This window comes from Myotis myotis, unplaced genomic scaffold, assembly GCF_014108235.1.
Source record: "Myotis myotis isolate mMyoMyo1 unplaced genomic scaffold, mMyoMyo1.p scaffold_m19_p_3, whole genome shotgun sequence".
NCBI lineage: Eukaryota > Metazoa > Chordata > Mammalia > Chiroptera > Vespertilionidae > Myotis > Myotis myotis.
Genome location: NW_023416335.1, coordinates 84,793,740 through 84,814,394, shown reverse-complemented (window position 1 = coordinate 84,814,394; position 20,655 = coordinate 84,793,740). Strand labels below are relative to the sequence as shown.

Here is a 20,655-nt window from a genome sequence, read left to right as displayed (position 1 = left end):
CTTAGAGATCTGTTGCACAATACTGTGACTATACTTAATATTACTGACTGTACACTCAAAAATGGTTACAATGGCAAATTTTGTTATTTTTTTACCACAGTTAAAAATAAATTTTAAAATAATTTTTAAAAATACTTCCTACTTCAGACAAGCAAAGAAAACACTGAGAGCTTTTGGCATTCTCTGTTCTTTCCTCAAGTCCTATCTGACTACCAGAGCCAACACCCTTAAAAAGATATAACAAAAAATGTTTTAATCCAACTTTCTCTGTGACAGCCTGGTGTTAATTCTCCTTAGTCTGGGACCATCTTGCCATTGGTCAGGCCTAGCACACTGGAAGGCTCCTTCCTCAACATAAGCAGCTCCTTTGCTTCTATTCTTTCTATGACTTCAAGCCTCCGGATAATGGCCTGAGAGTCAATTCTTTTAAGTGACCTTGAGGTTAATGAAGCTAGTCTCTTGGACCCTATTGGTTTATCACATCATAGCTCTAGGGTGCATGTCTCTGAATCTTTCTAAACAAGTGCATCTTTAAACACACCAATGGTACCATCAACATTTCCTGGGAGATGCAGAAAATGTTCAGAAAACCACATTGGTATGTATATCCATACTGAGTGTATCAGGACTGTTTCATGTCTTTGGCAGGCCAGACCTTGGATAACACTAACCAATTCTTAATAGCCCAGGAATGCACATAATTCCCCTTCTATAAAACAAACATGTTTCTTACATAACAAATGTGATGTATGGATCTTGTTCAGACCAGACAGACGATGGGAGAAATTTTATTATGAACTGGGTATTAGATGATATTCAGGAATGATAAAGAATCTGGAGAGGAGTGATAATGATATGATTATATATCTATAAAAGAAACAAAATACCTATCAGTGACATTTTTATGTGGCATCTGGGGTTTGGTTTAAAAAATTTAACAAAAATAGTTGGGGGCAATAAATGAAAACTGGCCCATTGATCTATGGAAGCTGCATAATGAAAGTATGTGCAGCTTATCATACTTTTCTCTCTATGTGGATGTACGGAAATTTCCATCATAAAGCTTTGTTCTACCTCTGACATTGAGTTTACCTATTAGATTGAGTTCTCAGCATCATGTGAAACAAATCCACATTAGTTTTAGCAATGAATTGGAGCAATGTAAAGGTAGATTCTTTTCCAAATGATTGACCCTATTACAGTAATATAATCAGAGCTACCATTACTTAGTGTTTATTACATTCCAGATGCTGAGTTAATCATTTTGCATACATTAACTTATTCAATCCTCACAATAAGCCTGTGTTTCAGAGGAGCTCAGTTGCTGACTTTAGATAACTCTTCCAAGACCACAAAAGAAAGTCTTCTAGCTAAATAAATTGGAAAAATCCTCAAAAGTCTTTGAGGCAGTTTTCTATGAATTGCTCTAATTTCTCCCTGTACTCTTAAAGATACACAGAAAAACATAATGATTTTTGATAATAATGGCTAACATTTACTGAGTGTTTTAATGTAGTAGAATCTCTGTTCTAAGCACTTTGCATGTAGATTCTTATAACAGCCTTTAAGTAGTATGGTGGATTAAGTGCACTGGTGTTGCCAATCAAATGTTTCCATGTACCCATGTCTTTTGCAGCCCTGCCATCAATAGGTAGAATCTACTTCACATCCTTGAAATTGGGCTGACATTGTGATTTGATTTCGCCTACAGAATGTGGTCAGTAGATGTGAGGACAGGCCAGTTCCAAACCTAGATTTCAAGAGGCCTTGCACGCTGCTCTTTCTCTCTTGAATTCTTGCCTTTGTCCTGAGACTGGTTTGGGATAATTGGCTGGACAATGAGATACCACACGAAGAAGACCCAAAGGCCCTAACTAAGAGCCAACCATTGGAAGCAGTGCCACGCAGCCACTTGCCAGCTGACCACAGGTGCCTGAGCAAGCCCAACTGAGACCAGGCTGCTCAGCTAAGCCTAGCCTGAATAAGTAGATGGTTGTATTTGAGCCAGTAAGTTTTGGAATGAGTTTATGATGCAACATTAGCTAACTGATATAAGCAGGTGCCATTGTTTACTCTAGAAGACACAGAAAGTTTAAGTACCTTTCCCATAGTCACACAGTAAGTGAGAAACTGAGATACATACCCAGAAGTCTGACTCTGAAGTCCACACTGTTAGTGCATGGCTATTTCTATTATTTTCACTAAAGACAAAGCAAGGTGGGAGGTTATTGGGTTTTGACATCCAGCAACCTAATCATGACCAAGAAAGATTCATTACAACCACCTGGAAAGATAGATTTCCCTGTCCTTCCTCTCTACTCCATCTTTCCTAGAGACAAGAGGGGCATTTGATTAAATTATGTTGAATTCTGAAGGAGTCTAGTGGAGACCCTGAGAAGCAGTGATGTGTTAATTAAATTCAGAAGGTCAGAAGAACATAAAGTAGCATCCACACTTAAGCCGAAGACTATCATAAAGTTTTATTTTATCCTGAAGATCGTGGAAAGCTAGTGATAAATTTTAAATAAGGAAATAGCATGATAACATTCACAAATTTAAGAAAATAAGTTTGGCAACATGGAAAATCGGCTGGAAGTTAACCTTGGAGCTAAGGAAGTCAACTCAGAGTTGGAGCAGTCATCCATTAGACAGACGTGGTCAGGACTGAGAAAACATCCATGAGAATAGAGAGAAGGGTTCAAGAGCTTTTAGGAGATAGAATCAACAGGACCTTGTGATGGATTGGATGAGTGAAGGAGAGGGAAAAGGTGAGGACAGCCCAACCACAGGCCCACAAAAAAGGACAGCCAAGAAATTCTATTCCATCCTACACAGTGTTTCTGAATAACAACTGACCAGTTTCTGAACAGGTTTGGGCTTTATGGGAACAAATGATTTCCGATGGAGATCTCTGAATCACCCTCTGCAAAGAATACTAGTAAAAGTAGGCTTAAAGAGAGAAAATGTCACAAACTTAAAAGTCATTTGTCTTGCCCTAGCCAGTTTTGCGCAGTGGTTAGAGTGTTGTCCCTCAGACTGAAGCGTCGCAGGTTCGATTCCGGTCACGGGCATGTACTTGGTTGCAGGCTTAATTCCTGGCCCTAGTTGGGGCCCACGCAGGAGGGTCCCAATCAATGTGTCTCTCTCACATCAATGCTTCTCTCTGTCTCTCCCCCTCTCTTCTGCTCTCTCTGAATCTCATGGGTAAAAAAATATCCTCGGGTGAGGATTAACAACAACAACAACCACAAAGTCACTTGCCATTGACAACATTAAAGATAATCTGTCACCAGTTCCTAACTTTGTCCTTGGTTACAAAGGCCATTGTTTGAGTGAACAAAGAGGGTAAGAAATCTGGAAAGAAAGGTTTATTCAGAGAAACTGATAAGAGCTCAGGCTGGAGAAGACTTGCATGCGAATGAGGAAAGGAGCACAAACCCAGGGAGAGCAGGGAGAGCATACCTTTTGCCTTCCAGTTGTCAAGCACATTCTGCCTGCTGCAAAATATTCAGAGGCTCAAAATTAGGAATGGAAAAAATGCAGTTTCCAGCAGCTACTCTTGATATAGCCAGAATATTCTGAAAATGATCTAGCTTCTCAGTAAAAGCCATTCCCATCTAATGAATCAGATTCAACTCCGAGAACAATAAACTGTTGGTTATTGAGGACTGTGGGGTCTCTCTGATTTCTTCCATCAGAAACCTGTCCCAAAGCCTTGCTCCCTGCTGCTTCCCTTGCTGTCCAACAAAACACTGGATTCTAACAAATACTCAGTACGTGCAGATGGAGGTCCCTCTGAAAATCCTCAGAAAAGTGAAAAGTTCAAGAATAGAATCAAAATATACTAAAGCCTAAAAGATTTTCTTCAGAAGTTTTGTTTCTAGTTCCTATTGTTGCCACTCTGCTAAAAACTCAGGATGATTTCCTATTGGAATCCCCTCCTTTAGCTCATTTCAGGATGCTTTCGTTTCCATAATTAGCCTGCTGTTTCAGGTTGTGAGTATTCTTGTTGGACCTGACCCTCAACTTCTGGGCCCTAGATAGGCCTGCAGATAGGGATTCAGGCAACTCAGTGCTGTAGTTGACCCTAGCAACCAAGAGTTCCAGCCAGCCAAGCCAAGGCCAAATGGGAGAAACTAGGAAAGGTAGAATGCTTAGCTCACTAAAGGCAACTCTTACAGGCTCCCACTGAACGTTACCTAATCTATGACAGATTACACTATACACTGAAACATTGTTTTGAAGTAAATCTCCCTTCTCCATAAAAATGACATTTTATGGCTCATCTTGCTAATTTTTCACCCATTTAGATTCTGCCTGACAGAGAAATTTGACATTGTTAAATAGTATTAAGTCCTTTGAGTTCCCTCAGCTTGCAAGAAAGCCTCCAGCTGCTATTATGTACATTAATCCAAGTTAAATATTTGTAACACAATATAAGAAGAAGGAGTGTGCCTTTGTCTTCCAGTTGTCTGGAATCACAGATATCAATTTGATTTCATCAACAAAAAAATGAAAAAAATCCCTACACCATTTGTTATTACATTGACTTAAACTATGTTTTTTCATGATGCCCTGCATGATGTATTTACCAAATTTAGAAGAGAGAAAACTACGAAGGGCCAGAGATCCATTAGCAACCATTTCCTATTTATCGGATTTTGGTGGCAACAGAGGAAAAAATTACACAGCCTCTACGTGCACATCAGTCCCCTTCTGTCCTGTGGTACAGATTTGATGTGTAGTCACCAGCTGGAGAGGGGAAATACTTCTATCATTGTTCTCCCTCATTTGGGATTTCTGAGGCTGATTTGGATTAGACTCAACAACTTCATAAATCTGGAAAATAGGTACCAAAACTATTTCTAAACTCAATTTTTGGAGACCAGGTTCACTTGGCAATGTGATCTAATAAAAAGAGTTTGGAATCTGCCCTCATTAAGTCTGCGTTGAAGTCCCAGTTTGGCTCTTATTAGCTGGCTAACCTCTGGCAAATCCTTGGTATTCCAGTTTTCATAGCTATAGAATAAATCATAATTCCCACTTCAAAGGATGAGGACCACAGAGTCACATCAAGTGAAAAGCAACGGGCAAAGAGCTCCTCAGAGGTGGGCCTTTGGCTCACCCTCTGGAGCTTGTCTAAGACTCAGAAATCTAGCAAGCATGAACAATGGATTAGGAGTGAGGATATTCCAGTCCCAAATTCATGTCTGCAACAATGATCAGTTTTTCTATCAGCAAAATGGGTACTCTTTTCCCTCACATGTGTGTACTCACTTATACCCATTACTAGTGAACATAGCATTATATTGAGAATTAGGTGGCTTAACTCACCCCACCCACCACAGTGATTCCTCAACTTGCTGCATGTTGCAATCACCTAGGGGACTTTTAACCCCACAGTATCCAGTTGTACCCAATACCAATTAAATCAGAATGTCTGGAGGTAGAGCCCAGGCATCAGTATTTTTCAAGACCCTGAGGTGACTCTACCATATAATGAAGTTAGGAACCTCTGTCCAACTACCTTTTATAGGAAACTGAGGGTACTTTTTAACTTTTGGGTTCTGAAATATGTTTAACTTTGAAGTGGGAATTGAAGCCCAGAACAACAAATATTGAACCTCTAAACCTTCCCTCCAGTGAACCTGGCAGGCACCACCCCACATTTTGCATCCAACTGAGAAGTGTGAACCATGAGTAAGCAGAGGCCACACAGGGGTAGGGATGTGAGCCCAGGGTCGGGAGAGCACAGAGCAACACTTCCCAACCTGGATGATCAGCAGGCTAACATAAAAAAAGATTTGGCTCTTCTGGTTCACCAAAGCTAAGCAGGCTTCTTCTTCGTAGGACTTCTGAGACCCTTTAAGTTGGGAGTAGGATTATGAACCTGCCATAGAGAATTGCAACAGCATTTCCCTGAAACCTTCATTTTCTCAGAGCAGTTCAGGGATTCGTGTTTCAAGGATTGTGGTTTAAGAAGCCTAGAGCAATGTGGGGAAGAGGGGACCAGGATCCGGGATTTTGTCCACTGAGGGGACATTTGGTAATGTCTGGAGACATATTTGGTTGTCACAACTGGGGGTTGGGTGGCTGTTACTGGCATCTAGTGAAAAAGGAAGAAAAGATGTTGATAAACATCCTACAATGCACAGGAGAGCCCCCACAACAAAGAGTTATCCAATCCCACTAGCACACAGCTCCAAAGCCCTTGTCTAGAGCAGCGGTTCTCAACCTGTGGGTCGCAACCCCTGAAAATACATCCTGCATACCAGCTATTTACATTACAATTCATAACAGTAGCAAAATTGCAGTTATGAAGTAGCAACGAAAATAATTTTATGCTTGGGGGTCACCACAACATGAGGAACTGTATTAAAGGGTCGCGGCATTAGGAAGGTTGAGAACCACTGGAGAGTGGCCTTTTCTATGGTTATGGCCATCTCCCACACCATTAACCTTGAAAATTGAAAATGACTAGAAAGCAAGAAAGACAGAGAAAGAGGGGAGGATGAGGAGGAAAGGGAAGGGGGGAAAAAGATAGGAAATGAAAGAGATAAACAGAATATAATGAAGGAATAGACTGGGAATAATGAGAATAAAAAGCAGCCAGATTCATAATTGCCTAAACTTGGAAGCAACTTAGATGTCAGTAGGTGAATGGATAAATAAACTATGGTACATCCAAACAATGGAATATTATTCAGGGCTAAAGAGAAATGAGCTATTAAGCCATGAAAAGACATGGAGGAATCTTAAAGGAACATTACTAGGTGAAAGAAGCAAATTCTGAAAAGGCTACATACACACTGTACAATTCCACTCTATGACCTTCTGATACAACTATGGGGACAGTAAAAGGATCAGAGGTTAATAGGGAGGAATGAACAGGGGAGCACATGTATTCACTTATTTATCACAGGATTTTAGAGCAGTAAAAATACTCTGTGATACATAAGTGAACACATATCACCAGACATTTGTCCAAACCCATAGGATACACAGCACCAGGAGTGAACCCTAATGTAAACTATGGATTTTGGGTGATGATGATGTGCCAATGGAAGCTTGGCAATTTTAACAAGTGTGCCCTCTGGTGAGGGCTGTTAATGGGAGAGAGTACGCATGCGTGAGGCAGGAAGTCTATGTGAAATCTTTGTAACTTCCCCTCTATTTTGCAGTAAACCTAAAACTGCTATTAAAAAAACAAAACAAAAAAAAACACGAAAGAAAAAGGCAGCGCAGCACCGCGTTAACTAGACCCAGCCTCCTCTCGCCTTTATTACTGCTCTGAGTTTAGGAAGGCCGATCATTCTGCTCAACAGGCACGAGCTAGTGGGTGAAGGCAGGCGAGGAAATCAAAAGGCAGAGATTTTCTTCTGCCCAATAGGCTGTGCCCCCAGCTCGGTGCCTCTGTGCGCCTTGGCGGCCTCAGACCCTGGGGGGCTTCTTGGGGTCCTTGTTCTTGCCCGGCATGAAGGCGTACAGCTCCTCGATGAGCATCTCCATGCGGGCGGTGACCTCGGTCACCGTGTCGATGACCAGCTTCTGCTGCAGCTTCAGCTTGTTGTTCTCCCACAGCGCCTTGTTCTCCTCCTGGAACAGCCGGTGCTCCTCGCGCAGCACGTGCAGCGCGCGGTTCTCCTCTTGCAGGAGCCGGTTCTCCTCGCGCAGGACCTGCAGGCTCTGGTTCTCAACCCGCAGGGCCTGCAGCGCCTGGTTCATCTCCCGCAGCAGCTCCAGGGGCTGGCTGCCGTCCGCCAGGCCCGCGGCCGCCTTGCTCTCCTCCTCCCGGGAGGAGCCCGCCAGGTTGCTGACCATCTCGCGCAGGGCGCGCAGCGTCTTGGAGTCGTCCTGCGGGCTGGCGGGCCCCTTGGGCTCCTCGAAGGGGGAGAGGCCCGCGCCCGTGTCGGGCAGCAGCCCGGGGCCGTGCGGCTCCTCCAGGGGCGAGGGGGCCGGGTTGCTCTCCTCCGCGGGGCCGGGCTTCTCCTCCGTCGGGACCCAGTAGGCCTTTCTCTGCTCCAGCAGCTGCTGCAGGGCGCGGTTCTCCTCCCGCAGGAGCCGCAGGGCGCTGTTCTCCTGGCTGCGGTGCCCCTGCAGCGCCGGGTCCTTCTTCGCCGCCTCCGGGGCCGCGCTGTCCTTGCGCAGCAGCGGCGACGAGGCCCGGCTGACCTCGCGGCCGGGCGACAGCTTCTGCTCCTCCCAGAAGACCTGCAGGATCTTGTTCTCCTTGCGGAGGGTCTTGTTCTCCTCGCGCAGGGCGCGGTTCTCCTCCCGCAGGCACTTGTTCTCGTCCTGCAGCAGGTACTCCTTGGCCAGCCGCTTGTGGTGCAGCTTGTGGTGGAAGGACGACGGGGGGGAGAAGTAGGGCGACTGCAGGCGGCAGTTCTCGTTCACCCACCGTCCGTCCTGAAACACGAACATCTCGTCGCTGAGCTGCACGCGGGGAGGGTTGTAGTCCAGCTCCAGGTCCGCCTGGGAGGTGGGGCGCTCCATGGGGTCCAGGGGCACAGAGGAGAAGCGATTCAGCGGGTAGGAGTGCTGGCTGACCACCCTGCGGCTGGGCCTGGGCAGGGCGGCCTGCCTGGGGCAGCGCGGGCTGGAGTACAGGTTGTGGAGTCTCAGGAAGGGCTCGGCCGTGCCCCTCTGCGGGAGAGAACAGGAGGCCCAGAGTTAGTGAAGGGGCAGACACACCCTAGGCTGGCTGACACCCCGCAATAAACCCCGGCTGCTGGTCTGGCCTGGCTCGGCCACAGTAGCCACTTTTGCCTCTTGGGGTCCTCACAAGGTACTGCAGTTGATGCTCATTATTCCCCGCAGTGCTGTTCTATGAAATTTCTGAGGACACTGAACCATGAATTATGTATGATACTGAACCATGACTACTAGGTTAGGTTCCTGAGAGCCTCTGGTCACATTTTCATCCACCATTCAGCACATCGCCTATTTGTGTCTGTTGAGAAACACCTTATTTAATACGTATTGTTGATTCGTTAACATTGAACTCTGACGACAGCACTGTAACTCACGCCTGAACAAAGTTCACCTGACACCTGTTTTCTCTGTGAGGCACATCCCTGCCTTCGTGTGCTTGGGAAGACGAGACAGCACTTCAACATGATGCTCTAGGGTGATTTTCGACAGTGAAATCAACAAAAAGCACGGAAATGTGAAAAACCTGGAACTAAATAAGCTGTGAAATAAACACTATTTCACAATAGAAGAGCTGAAACAAGGCTTCTCACTGACCACCTTTGCGGCAGGCACCTCAAATGTTTCCTCACTCTGTGAGTGTCCGTGGATGGCCCCGGAAGTGCCATGAGTACGATTTGGGAGTTATTAAAAAAAAAAAAAATCAGTGGAAAAAAACGTAGGCGAATTTACAAACATGGAATTCACCAATAATGAGAGTCACGGTTCTGTTGCTGATTCGCATGTAAAATGAAGAGCTCTCTCGCCCTCCCTGAGACCCAGATTTTTCACCAGTAACAACAAGGTTGTCAAACTCCATGATCTCAAATTAGGCACCTTCCAACATTGAAAGTCAGTGAAATGTGCCCAAAAAAATGGAAATAATGCGTGCCCTGCTTGGTTCACAACACTTTGTGAGGGTTGAATGAGAGGAGGAATGCAAAAGTGATTTTAAAACTGCCAGGTGGCATAGAAATGTAAGGTGTTACGCGGAAAAGTAGGCTTCACTAATGGAAGAATTCTGAGTTGCATTCAAAAAGTGGTGAACAGGTGAAATGCATCCTGGAGAAGACACAGCAACCGCAGCAATACATTTAAATAAAAATATGATCGTGATATTTACTTCTGAATACACTGAAAACATTTCATCCAAGTACATCGCAATGCTCTCCAAATACAAATTCCTTATTTCTTAGGTTACTTTCACTATTTTACAGATAGAGAAGATAGAAAATAAGTCGTTATATACTATATTTATATAGTGTATATTTGTATATCTCTAACATATACTGTGTGTGTGTGTGTGTGTGTGTGTGTGTGTGTGTGTGTACATAGAGATAATTTGCACAGTGTATAAGGTTGGTTAGAATTCCTTAAGACCCAACGAGCTAGACAAATAGATGGCACAGTTCTATGCCATTAACTTTACAATAAGCACATGTCATTAACTTTGTAAGGATGTGATTAATCTTCCAGATAGTGAGGGTGTGAGGACATTCTGTAATCACATCCTTATTTCCTTTAAATAAATCCAGCCTCCATAGTTTTGTATTTCTCAACTGGAAAAGCACATTGGCTCTTGTGGCTGAACCTAGGATCAGAATGAACCTCGTGGAGAATAGTCCACACCATGTCCTTGTAAATTTAAGGTCCTTTGATCTAGATTTCTGGGAAGATTAGCCAAGGTCAACAAGGAGTGCAACTGGAGAGGTCCTCTTCATCCTCAAACTAGAAACAATGCAAGGCTCCATATCAGCAGCGTCTTACTCTACACCAGTGGTTCTCAACCTTGGCTGCACATTAGAATCACCTGGGATTCTCTTTAAAATCCTGATTTCCAGAGGATAAGTCCCAGAAATCAGGATTTTAAAAAGATTCCCAGGTGATTCTAATGTGCAGCCAAGGTTGAGAACCACTGCTCTACACTATCTTATTATGGAAAATGCAGTTTTAGTCAATGATGTGTATCCCAATCCTGAAAAGGAAAGGGAAGAAGGAAACAAATACTGAGCTTCAATTTTGTGCCAGGCCCTGAGCTGAGCATTCTATCTATCGAATTACCTCACGACACTGAATTTAAAAGGTGTTATTATTATTCCCATTTTACAGATGGAGAAACTGAAACTCAGATAAGTTAAATAACCTGTATCAGTTCACTTGCTAATCCACAAACCCAGTTCTGGTTCCCTGAACTTATATGTCTGAGGAATACACATGGGGGATTGCCATGGATTTATCAAAGGATTTGCAGTACTTTGGGGGTCAAGACACTTTTTCCTTACCTTTTCATTATAGAAAATTTCAAACATATATAAAAAGATAAAGAGAATAATCTAATAATTATTAGATGTGTACATTGTTTCATGTACTTATCACCTAGCTTCAGTAATTATTAAATTGAGGCCACAATTGTTTCATATATCCCATCAGCCAATTCCACAACCACTCCTTTGTCACTGGGTTGTTTTAAAGCTAAGTGTAGACATTGTCTCATTTTATCCATAAATACATCAATGTGTATCTTTTAAACAAAACCACAATACCATTATCATCCTTTTAAAATTTAGCAATAATTTCTTAATATCAGCAATTACTGAGTCAGCGTTCAAATTTCACTAATTGTCTTCTTTTTTAGGATTGTTTGATTTCAATCAGAGAGATAGTCTTCTTGATCTAAGTGTATGTCCAAAGAGAAATGTATAATGCTTTATACCTGTTCAGAGAATCCCTGAAGGCCTTTAAATCATCCTATTCAGCTGCCATTATTCTATATTCACTTTCTGAACTGGGTACTCAATGAATTTTCAAAGTTAAACATATTTCAGAACTCAATGAATTTCTCAACAGAAATGCACTAAATAAAAACTTAATGTAAAGTGATGGTTCCCTAGCTATGGATAATCTGGTCTCTGGGTCCTTATCTTTATGCATGCCATCAGGTGGCCTTAGTCACGTCCTCTCACCTTTTGACCTTTGTTTCCACTTCTGTATAATGAGCGTCAGTGGCATTACCTCTAAATGCCCGCTTAGTCTAACTTCCTCTGGTTCCGCAGATCCATGTTTGTGAATGGGTACCACAATGCCCCCAGCAGAATTCTTTTACTAACCTAGTTGACATCTTGTCCCCTCCCTTAAATGGTCAACACTTCCTAGCAAGACCCTGTTGCCTTCTCTGTTCCATGCCCACCACTCCTGATTCAGAAAATGTTGATGGACTAATAGGTTCCTTTACTTCTTTACCCAGGAGACCAAATTCTCCCCTTATAACTGAGTCCTAATATCTTTCCTTCTATCTCCAGATAGGATCAAGAAAGAGATCAAATCCACTACTGACTCATGGCCTAGTCATTTAGAACACAAAAACATCTTCACTTTAGCCTCATCTACCCAAGAATTTTAGCCTCATCTACCCAAGATGAGGCTAAGGTAAAGCAGCACCTTTTCTATTTCTGAAAGTGAGAAGATACTAAATATACAGGCATTTCAGAATGCCAAGAGTCCTGATTGAACTTTGGGAAAACATTATGCCAAGACAAATTCTTTCCTTCCCATGATATTTCCCTGATTGTAATCAGACCAGCTGAACTTGGTCCTCAAATGAAAGCTCTTTCCTGGCCTTGTGAAAACTCCTCACGCTAATCTAGTCCCACTCTGAATGTTATTGCTCCAATTATTCTTCCACATTTATGTTAATGAATCAACTAATATTGCTTTAGCATCCAGCCTCAGACCTTACCCTCAGGGAACTTCCAGTCAATTTAAAAAGTCAGTTATTAGCACCAATTATATTTTGGTGCAAATGAGAGAGGTCAAAGTTCCACAAGCATTAATGCAGGCAGTAAGGATGGGGATCCGTGGCTAGACACCTGGAGAGTCCTGGCTTTGCACTGTATGAGTGCATGACCTTTTAAAATATTTTCATTTCCATGCTTATATTTCCATGTATAGGATATGTGGATGCTAACATGATTTAGAGCCACCCCTTGTTTGTGCAGGTTGTACAATGACAAACTCCAGAGGGTGCTATTTACAACTGTTGTTGCAGTGCACAACCTTACTATAAATGCTTCCCCACCGCAGCTTATTGTAGAATTCAAAATAAAATAATAAAATGTGATATTTTCTTTGTTTATAGTGAGCTACAGAAATGCAAGGATGTACTTCGGTTAGGAAGATAAGTTGTTTAGCATTTCCTTAGAGAAAGATTTATAGAATAAGAAAAAGAAAAATTCACTTACTGAATGACTATTATATGACAACTAGAGGCCCAGTGCATGAAAATTCAGCCCAGCCTGCCCTCTCTCACAGTCCGGGAGCCCTCAGAGGCGGGAGGCAACCTGATGATCAGAAAAAGGCGACGCCCCATCACACCTCTGCTGCTGCCACTGCTAGCAGTGCAAGCCTCGGCTGGCCCTGGTTACCTGAGCCTTGGGCGGCCCTGGGCAGGTGGGCAGCCACCATCTGAGGCTTGCCTGTGCCTCGGGCCAGCCCTGGGTGGCTGGGGGCTGAGGGGACTGGGGGAGTCTGGAGGCAGGTGCGTTGAGCCAGGCCCGCCCTGGGGGTGGACCCGGCCTTGGAGTATGCCTGCCACCCTGGCTGGGCTGAGGGGACTGGGCACCACCATCTTGTGGCTGTGGATGCAGCCATCTTTGAGGGGGTGCAGCTAATTAGCATATTCCCTCCTTATTGGCTGTGGGCACTGCCATCTTTGCCACGGCGTGTCATATCATATGACAATATGATAATTGATTTCCACATTCAAGTTAATGTCCTACCAAAAAGAGCCACCCATGGTTCTACCTCAGATCACATAGCCAAGAAGGGGACAAAACCATGGTTTAAAACCAGGCTGACTCAAATGGCATGCTTATCCTAGCCCCTCACAAAGGCCAGATGCTTTATTTTGTATCTGTTGATATAATTACTTTGCAGTGGTTCTCTTATGTTCTGTCCTGTCTTCTCCCTAGGTGAATAAATTGCAGCTCTCTAAGACAGTGACCTGTTCCTTATTTTTTTTTTTACATCCTTAGTCCTGGAAATTAGAACAGCACATTTCATATACAGTGGAGGCGTAATGAGTCCTTGCTAATCAAACCAAAATGCACTGAAAGCTAAGGAGGAGATGTTAGGTTGAAATATGTGAAACTGTTAACATTGTGCCATTTTTGGCTTACAAAAGAGGTGATTTTGTTTGTCTTAATATACTAGTGTATTTGATAAAGCTATGTCCTCATTTCAATTCATATTTTTAAACTGCAGAGCTGTTGCTGCATAATATAAGTGGTATAACAGTGGAAGTCTCCTCATGTGAATCTCACAAAACTGTAGATTCATCTATGTAGCTCTTCAGCTGTCCCCTGCATACAAATGCCTCAGGCATGCTGGTTGTCCATATCACCATCTTAAACCTATAATCTAATGAGTGCTGAGGCCGAAAATTCTCAGTAACTTTGGGCTCAAATATCCCATATCTTTGAGTGCTCTTCAGAAAGTCACTTAGCTACTCTGAATGTCACCTCTAAAATGAACCTAAATGTAGCTGGTCTACCTGCTTCCTTAAGTTGTTCTGAGAGGCCAAGAAAGTGGTAGGCAAGCTGTCATAAAGACCAGATGGCCAGGTCTACTTGTAAGGCTTAAACAAAATTCCTGGCCTATGGCAAATGCTGAATATATTTCTTTACAAAAGGACTTTCCAAAACGTGAGCATTTGTGCTAAGCAAATACATGAGGTACAAAATCCCAGGCCTCCTTAGCCTATGTTTGAAGCCAGCTCCTTCTCAGGAGGTCACCTTGACCAGTGGTCTCACTGGGTTGGTTTTGTAAGCTAAATTATTCTGTCCTTGATGTCCTTGAGCCCTGACAAAAGATAGGAGCCAACAAAAAGCCCCTGGAACATCCCTGAAAGTTCTGCTAAGCCTGGAGGCCGAGCCTCTGGCAGCAGGTCCAAGTCCCCAGAGCAGCTTGGCCCAGGAAGATTATCTCCTCCCTGATCATTGGGAAATGCTTTCACAATAAGACATATCCAGTAGGAGGGAGAGGAAACAGTTGGCTTCTTCCTGGGAGAATGGGATATGAGGATGGATGGAGGAGAGAAATACAATTGGCTACGAGGTTCATGATACCTTCCCTTCAGGCCTTATTAGGAAGGTGACCAAGAGACTAGAGACTCTGCCCTCAGGAGAATGTGCTCATAGTTGTAACCTAAGATGTGTTTATGCTGGGGATTCAGGAAGAGCCCTTAATCCTTCACAGATGCCTGAATCTCACCGATGAATGGGAATTGTTCCTTAGCATCAGGCCTGGCCTTCTCCCTGTCATTTCCTTCTTAAATATAAGGGATCCTGGAAGAAAAATGTTTGAAATCACCAACAACTGGGTGCCTTTGTCAGATCACCAGCCTCCTGGCAAGTGGAGAGAACAGAGGAAGAGTGGTCAGTGGTGGGGGAGAAGAGGCAAAGGGTAAAGGGGTGGGTGATAAGACCAATGTCTCTTACTGATGCTATGGCATTTCTAAGGAACAGGACTCTCTGTGTGGGACCTTTTGGGGCGGAGTTCCTGGGGTTGGTGTCTTCCCATCTAAATGGGTTTAGGGACAGGACTCGCCAGGCTTACCTAACACTGGAGTTCTCTCCACTCCTGAAACAGTGTGGCTACTGCACACCAGAAGAGATGTCCAAAGCCTAGTAGATTCCAAGACTATTAACCAAGTTTTTTAAACACCTACTTTGCCAACAGTACTGAGGGTTACAATCAAAGAGCATTCAGCCATCTGAGGTACTTGCAGGCATAGGAAGCTGAAAGGCCCAGGATGTTAGAAGGAAGGGCCAGATATGCTACTAATTTTCAGATGAGGTGACAAGGCTGAAGCTCATTATCAGCTCCCTATACCATGTTAAAATCAATGTTGATTTTAATGCAAATAGGTAAGAGGATAATACACAGGTGAATGTAATTGATTTTAATAAATTATAACATTAAGAGCAAAGAGGATAAATATGTCATCATGTATGGTAGTTTCAGCTAATTTGCTTAACAGAATCTCATGAAATAAAATTGGCAGAGATATTGGTATTGTCAGCAGACCCCATAACTTCCAAAGAACAAGTTCAAACAAATGGGATTGAGAAAAGGCAAGTGGAGGAATGAGGGGACCCTGTAGGGTGCTTTAGGTACTTCATTAATGATCTAGTAGTAAATACCTTCATGAAATTCACAGATAGTGCTCAGTTGGGGAAACAGGGATGCCTGTGAGAACTGAATCATTATAAATATATGTACCAAAGGAACCGGGAGGTCAGCTAGCTTGGGCAGGAAATAACACTGATGGCTTGCAACTTAATGTGCTGAATGGAAATAGATCAGAAAATACAAATATTTAATGAGGAAGAAAAACTAGGAATTAATAAGACCTGGAAAGACCTAAGGGTGATAACAATTAGTGTCATAGGCATTTGCCATGTAATTGAGGAGCTCCAATGCCCAGCATGATTGGGAGCTGGGAGGCCAAAGGCACTTTCTGGACACACAGAGCTGCTGATGCAATTCCCTTCTAAAACGAATGGACTCAGTTCCAGAATAAAACAGCATGTGACAGATACATGCAGGAAGGTCAGGTGCAAATGGGTAAGATGCAGGGAGAGGAGGCACTATCTATAAAAGCAAGAAAAGAAGCAGAAGGCTAAGGCATGGCCTGGCCCAGCCAGGTGGCATGTGCCCAGCCGGTGGTGTAGCAGAGTGAGTGGGCATTAACCTGGGTTTAAGCCCCTAACTCCAGCTCTGCTGTTATTAGTAGGGTTCCTGGGGTTCCCAGTTCCTGTACTTTTATAATCTCTGCCTCATAGTTGCATGGCCCAGGGCTCAACACATGATCAAATCAGTGCTCAGTAAGATAGTTCTCCTTCCCCTTGTTAACCACATCAATCCCTTTCCCAAAGCCTGGAGGAGGTCTGACAAATTCATTGGTCCCTCTCACAGCCCTAGTAGTGGCACAGTTCAGATAATCTAAACTGACAGATGACCATACCCCTCCCCCAGTGCACCAGCCTAGAACATCCTGGCAGGTGTGTGAAACCTGGTACATGACTTATGTCCCCATGGCAGGTGTACCCATGATGCCATATCTGCCCATAAGGAGCACATGTGCCCAGGGCAGCAGGTATCCTCCCATCCCATGCCCTCCATGCACTCCTGGACCCCGGCAGGAGCATTGGGTCCTGCAGCACAGGAAGTGGATGGCCCCAGAACAAGCTCGAGTCTTTTTAAACCACACTCAGTTCTGTTCTCTTTCTCTCCTCCGCCATGCTGGGTTGTTTCTGCGAGGCTGGCAGGGCGAGTTATGCTAGGTTTAAGACTTTCATAATTCTCTAACACATGATCACTATTTCAAGCCCTATTCTGACCCCCATGCTCAACCCCATCTTCAGGTTGGTACCCTCTGCCAGTCCCTTAACAAAACAAACATTGATTTATATGAGCTGCGAACAAACCAAAGGAGCAACACCCATCATCAGGAGAGTAGTGTATTTTACGTGGAAAGAATCAAACCTAAAACAAGGTTCCTGCAGTTGTAGGAACCCTGTGGGCAAGCCATCCTGTCTAATGATCAGGATGAAGTTAGCTTATGTTCTAAGCTTCATGAGCTGAAGCAGAGAAGTAGCTGTTCACTACAAAGTTATAGAATAATGTGAGAGCCAATAGCCAGGATGCGTTTTTGTCCTGTATGTGTCCTCCTGCTGAACATACTTGCCTAGAAAGTTACAGTTACCTCCACCTGTAGAAAGAATGCTGAAGTTTTTCTTTCTAATCTTGTTCTTTTCAAAACATGTAACACTGGTAATCAATACTGTCCCTCCACACCCCTGGACAGAGGTTTCAGATAGTTACCTCTGCACTGGACTCCTCCACCCTACATTTCAGCCCCTCTGGTTGCACTGCCATGGTCTTCCAACAGGGCCTTAGGTGACTCTGGAGAAGTAAGGTTGCCCCCTTTGTGACATAGCAGCAGTCGACACAATCCAATCAGGAGAACCCCACCAAGGAAACAGCTGCTTAGCAGGAGGAGAACTGAGAATCTCCAGCCTGTCAAGACTTCGTCCTTTCATTGGTCTCTGTTCTGAATCCCTTGTGCCCACCCCCTTACACTCTGTCTTGGGTAAACAGCAGGCCTTCACTCTCTTGACATTTCCAAATGACCCTGTATCCTGGTGTATGTACTAGGTTTTCTTCTCATGGATTGAGTTATATGTATTTGATTGCAAGCCCCAGTTCTGATTCTCCTCCAAAAACCCAGAGTGGTGGCACGAGTACCAAAACACCTAATTTTCAGAAGATTGGCTTATTTCAGAGTGTCATGTGTTAGGGCTGGAAGGTCTTACAAGATCACCTAACCCACCCTCTTCATTTGAGGAATAAGGGACCCAAGACCCACAGTGGCTAAGTGGCCTCCCTGACACACACAGCTGGTTGGCAGCTGACACACAACTAAAATCAAGGTCTTGACTACTCTATAGATGTCATTCTATAACATCTTGCTAGAGTTTTGAAAGAGGAGGGATATACTAGCTAAAACTGATACTTTACATCCTTCTGTGATTATCCATACCTGAGGTAGAACCACATTGATTGGAATTTCTAGGTTTTCAGATCTGGTATCTCTTTTTCTTGTAAAATGTGGCCTTGAGTGCTGTGGAAAAGAGAAAATAAGATGTCTGCTTCCCAGCCCATCATCTGGGCCTCACTCACTCATCTGTAAAACACAGGAGTTTCTACTCACTTACCTCCTCTTGTAAATTATGTACATTATGAAAAACTGAGTTTGAAAGAATGTGAAGATGATATCTGATAAGGGGCTTTATCAACATCTGAACAAAAGTTAAGATAGGTATTGTGGTTGGTGTCAAAGCCTTCCAAAAGCCTTTGGAGCAGAGATACCTACACCTAGTATCTTTTTAAGATGATTATTTTTATCTCAAGTAAAAAGCCATACCAATGTTAGGTGCCAGGTATAGGTCCTATGCAGAAGTTGGTCACCAAAACACTCAGAACATTCCAGAGGTGACATCACAAAACAATATAGTGCTTTTCAAATCTCATGGTCTCTGTCTCTGAGCATCTCAGGCAGGAATGAGGCACCTGGCAGTCAGGAAAAGCTCACCCTGGTGTGTCCACTTGCCTGGTCAGGGTCAGTGTGACACATAATAGTCCAAACACTAGCCCCCTATTTGGTCATTCTGGCTGCCATTTGCATCCCTCCTGCTAGGCGGGGCTCAGATCCCTACCCTTTCTTCAGAGGTGGCATTGTCTACTTGTAGTTGGATTACTCAACAAGGAAGAAACCCAAACTGAATTCTTTCCAGACTGAGAAAAAATGAAATGCAGTATGTTGTCTGACACCAACCAGTTCTCCAATTCTCTGACACCAGGGGGACATCCTGAAATTCCATTCAATTCTATCACAATCTATCTGTAGTTAGAATTGGATCCCAAAGTTAATGGCTTGTTCCCACAAGACTGCCCCTAATTCAGATGCCTGGGCCACGAGTATTTCTGACTAACTGGCTACATCAGGGATTCCCACAACCCCCTCCTCGGGTTTGATAATTTGGTAGACTAGCTCACAGAACTAAAAAAAAAATAACAACCACACTTTACTTACAATTACTGTTTTATTATAAGAGATGCAGCTTGGGAACAGCCAAATGAAGAATTGCTTAGGGCAAGACGGAGAGAGATGTAAACCTTCCATCCTTATTCACTGACACATCAGCCTCCCAGCATCTCCATGTGCTCACTAACCTAGAAGCTCTCCAAACCCTGCTGATTAGGTGTTTTTATGGAGGTTCCACCACATGGTCATGATTGATTAAATCATTGGTCTGTGGTGATTGAAAATTTCCAGCCCACTCCCACCCCCTTTTCCAGAGGCGGGGCGCAGGGGGCTAACAGTACCCACCGTCTAATCACAGGGTTGATTCGCCTGGCAATCAGCTCCAATCCCCAAGCTAGCTACGGGCCTCACTAGGAGTCACCTCATTAGCATACACTATGTGCTCCAAAGGGGCTCCTTATGAATAATAAAAAACACATCTATCACCCAGGATATTTTAAGGGTTTTAGGAGCTCTGTACCAGGAACTAGGAACAAAGACCAAATATATATTTTTATTCTGCCATATGTATAAACTGCATCAAGACCACAATGCTGATATCTGGGCTTTGTGAAGGGGGCAGCCCTGCACCATGACCTCAATTTTGTCCACTCTTTTGCCTCTAGTGACTGTTAGTGCAAGCCCTCTTGTGTATCTTGAGCCTCTACTAAGGCAGAGAGCTCCAATTCCACATTATTATGCCATATGCAGGGGAAGAGAGTGGTAAGTCGAGGTCAGCAGATTCAAGGACACCTAACTGCCCAATGGAGTCTCCCACACCCAAGTTACAAGCAAGTATCACTCTAAGAAAATCTAATATACAGCAGTTCAAATATAAAGCAAGAAGGTAATTAATCACATGATCAAAGAATTCCTCATTTTAAATGGGAATTTCTCCAAGGGTGTTTTTTTTTAATTGAAATTAAAATTTTGTTTTTAAATTGTAGTTATAAATACACAACATTAAATTTACTATCTTAAATATTTGTAAGTATACAGTTCAGCAGGGTTAAGTATATACACATTGCTGTGCAATAGAACTTTTTCATCTTTCAAAACTGAAACTCTATGGCCATTAAACACTAACCCAACACCCCACCCCCACCCCCTACCTCTCCCCTGCCCTGGCAACCACCTTTCTACATTCTATTTCTATGATTTTGACTATTTTAGATACCTCATATAAGTAGAATCATACAGTATTTGTCCTTTTGTGACTGGCTTAATGGCTTAGCATCATGTCTTCAAGATACCTTCATATCAGGTATGTGACAGGATGTCTTTTTTTAAGCTGTATAATTTTTTTTATTTATATACCA

General features: G+C 43.5%; 1 protein-coding gene across 2 annotated transcripts; it reads right to left on the bottom strand.

Moving 5' to 3' along the window:
* Positions 1-7,311: 7,311 nt before the first annotated feature.
* Positions 7,312-18,751, bottom strand: CBY2 (chibby family member 2). 2 transcript variants are annotated; one of them, XM_036297395.1, is made up of 3 exons: positions 18,677-18,751; positions 18,293-18,373; positions 7,312-8,646 (listed from the first exon to the last, which is right to left on the bottom strand). In XM_036297395.1, exons 1-3 carry the CDS (start codon positions 18,749-18,751, stop codon positions 7,432-7,434), a joined length of 1,371 nt encoding a protein of 456 aa, XP_036153288.1. In that variant the 3' UTR covers positions 7,312-7,431. The 2 variants fall into 2 exon arrangements, with proteins under 2 accessions (XP_036153288.1, XP_036153289.1); XM_036297396.1 differs by lacking the exon at positions 18,293-18,373.
* Positions 18,752-20,655: the final 1,904 nt, after the last annotated feature.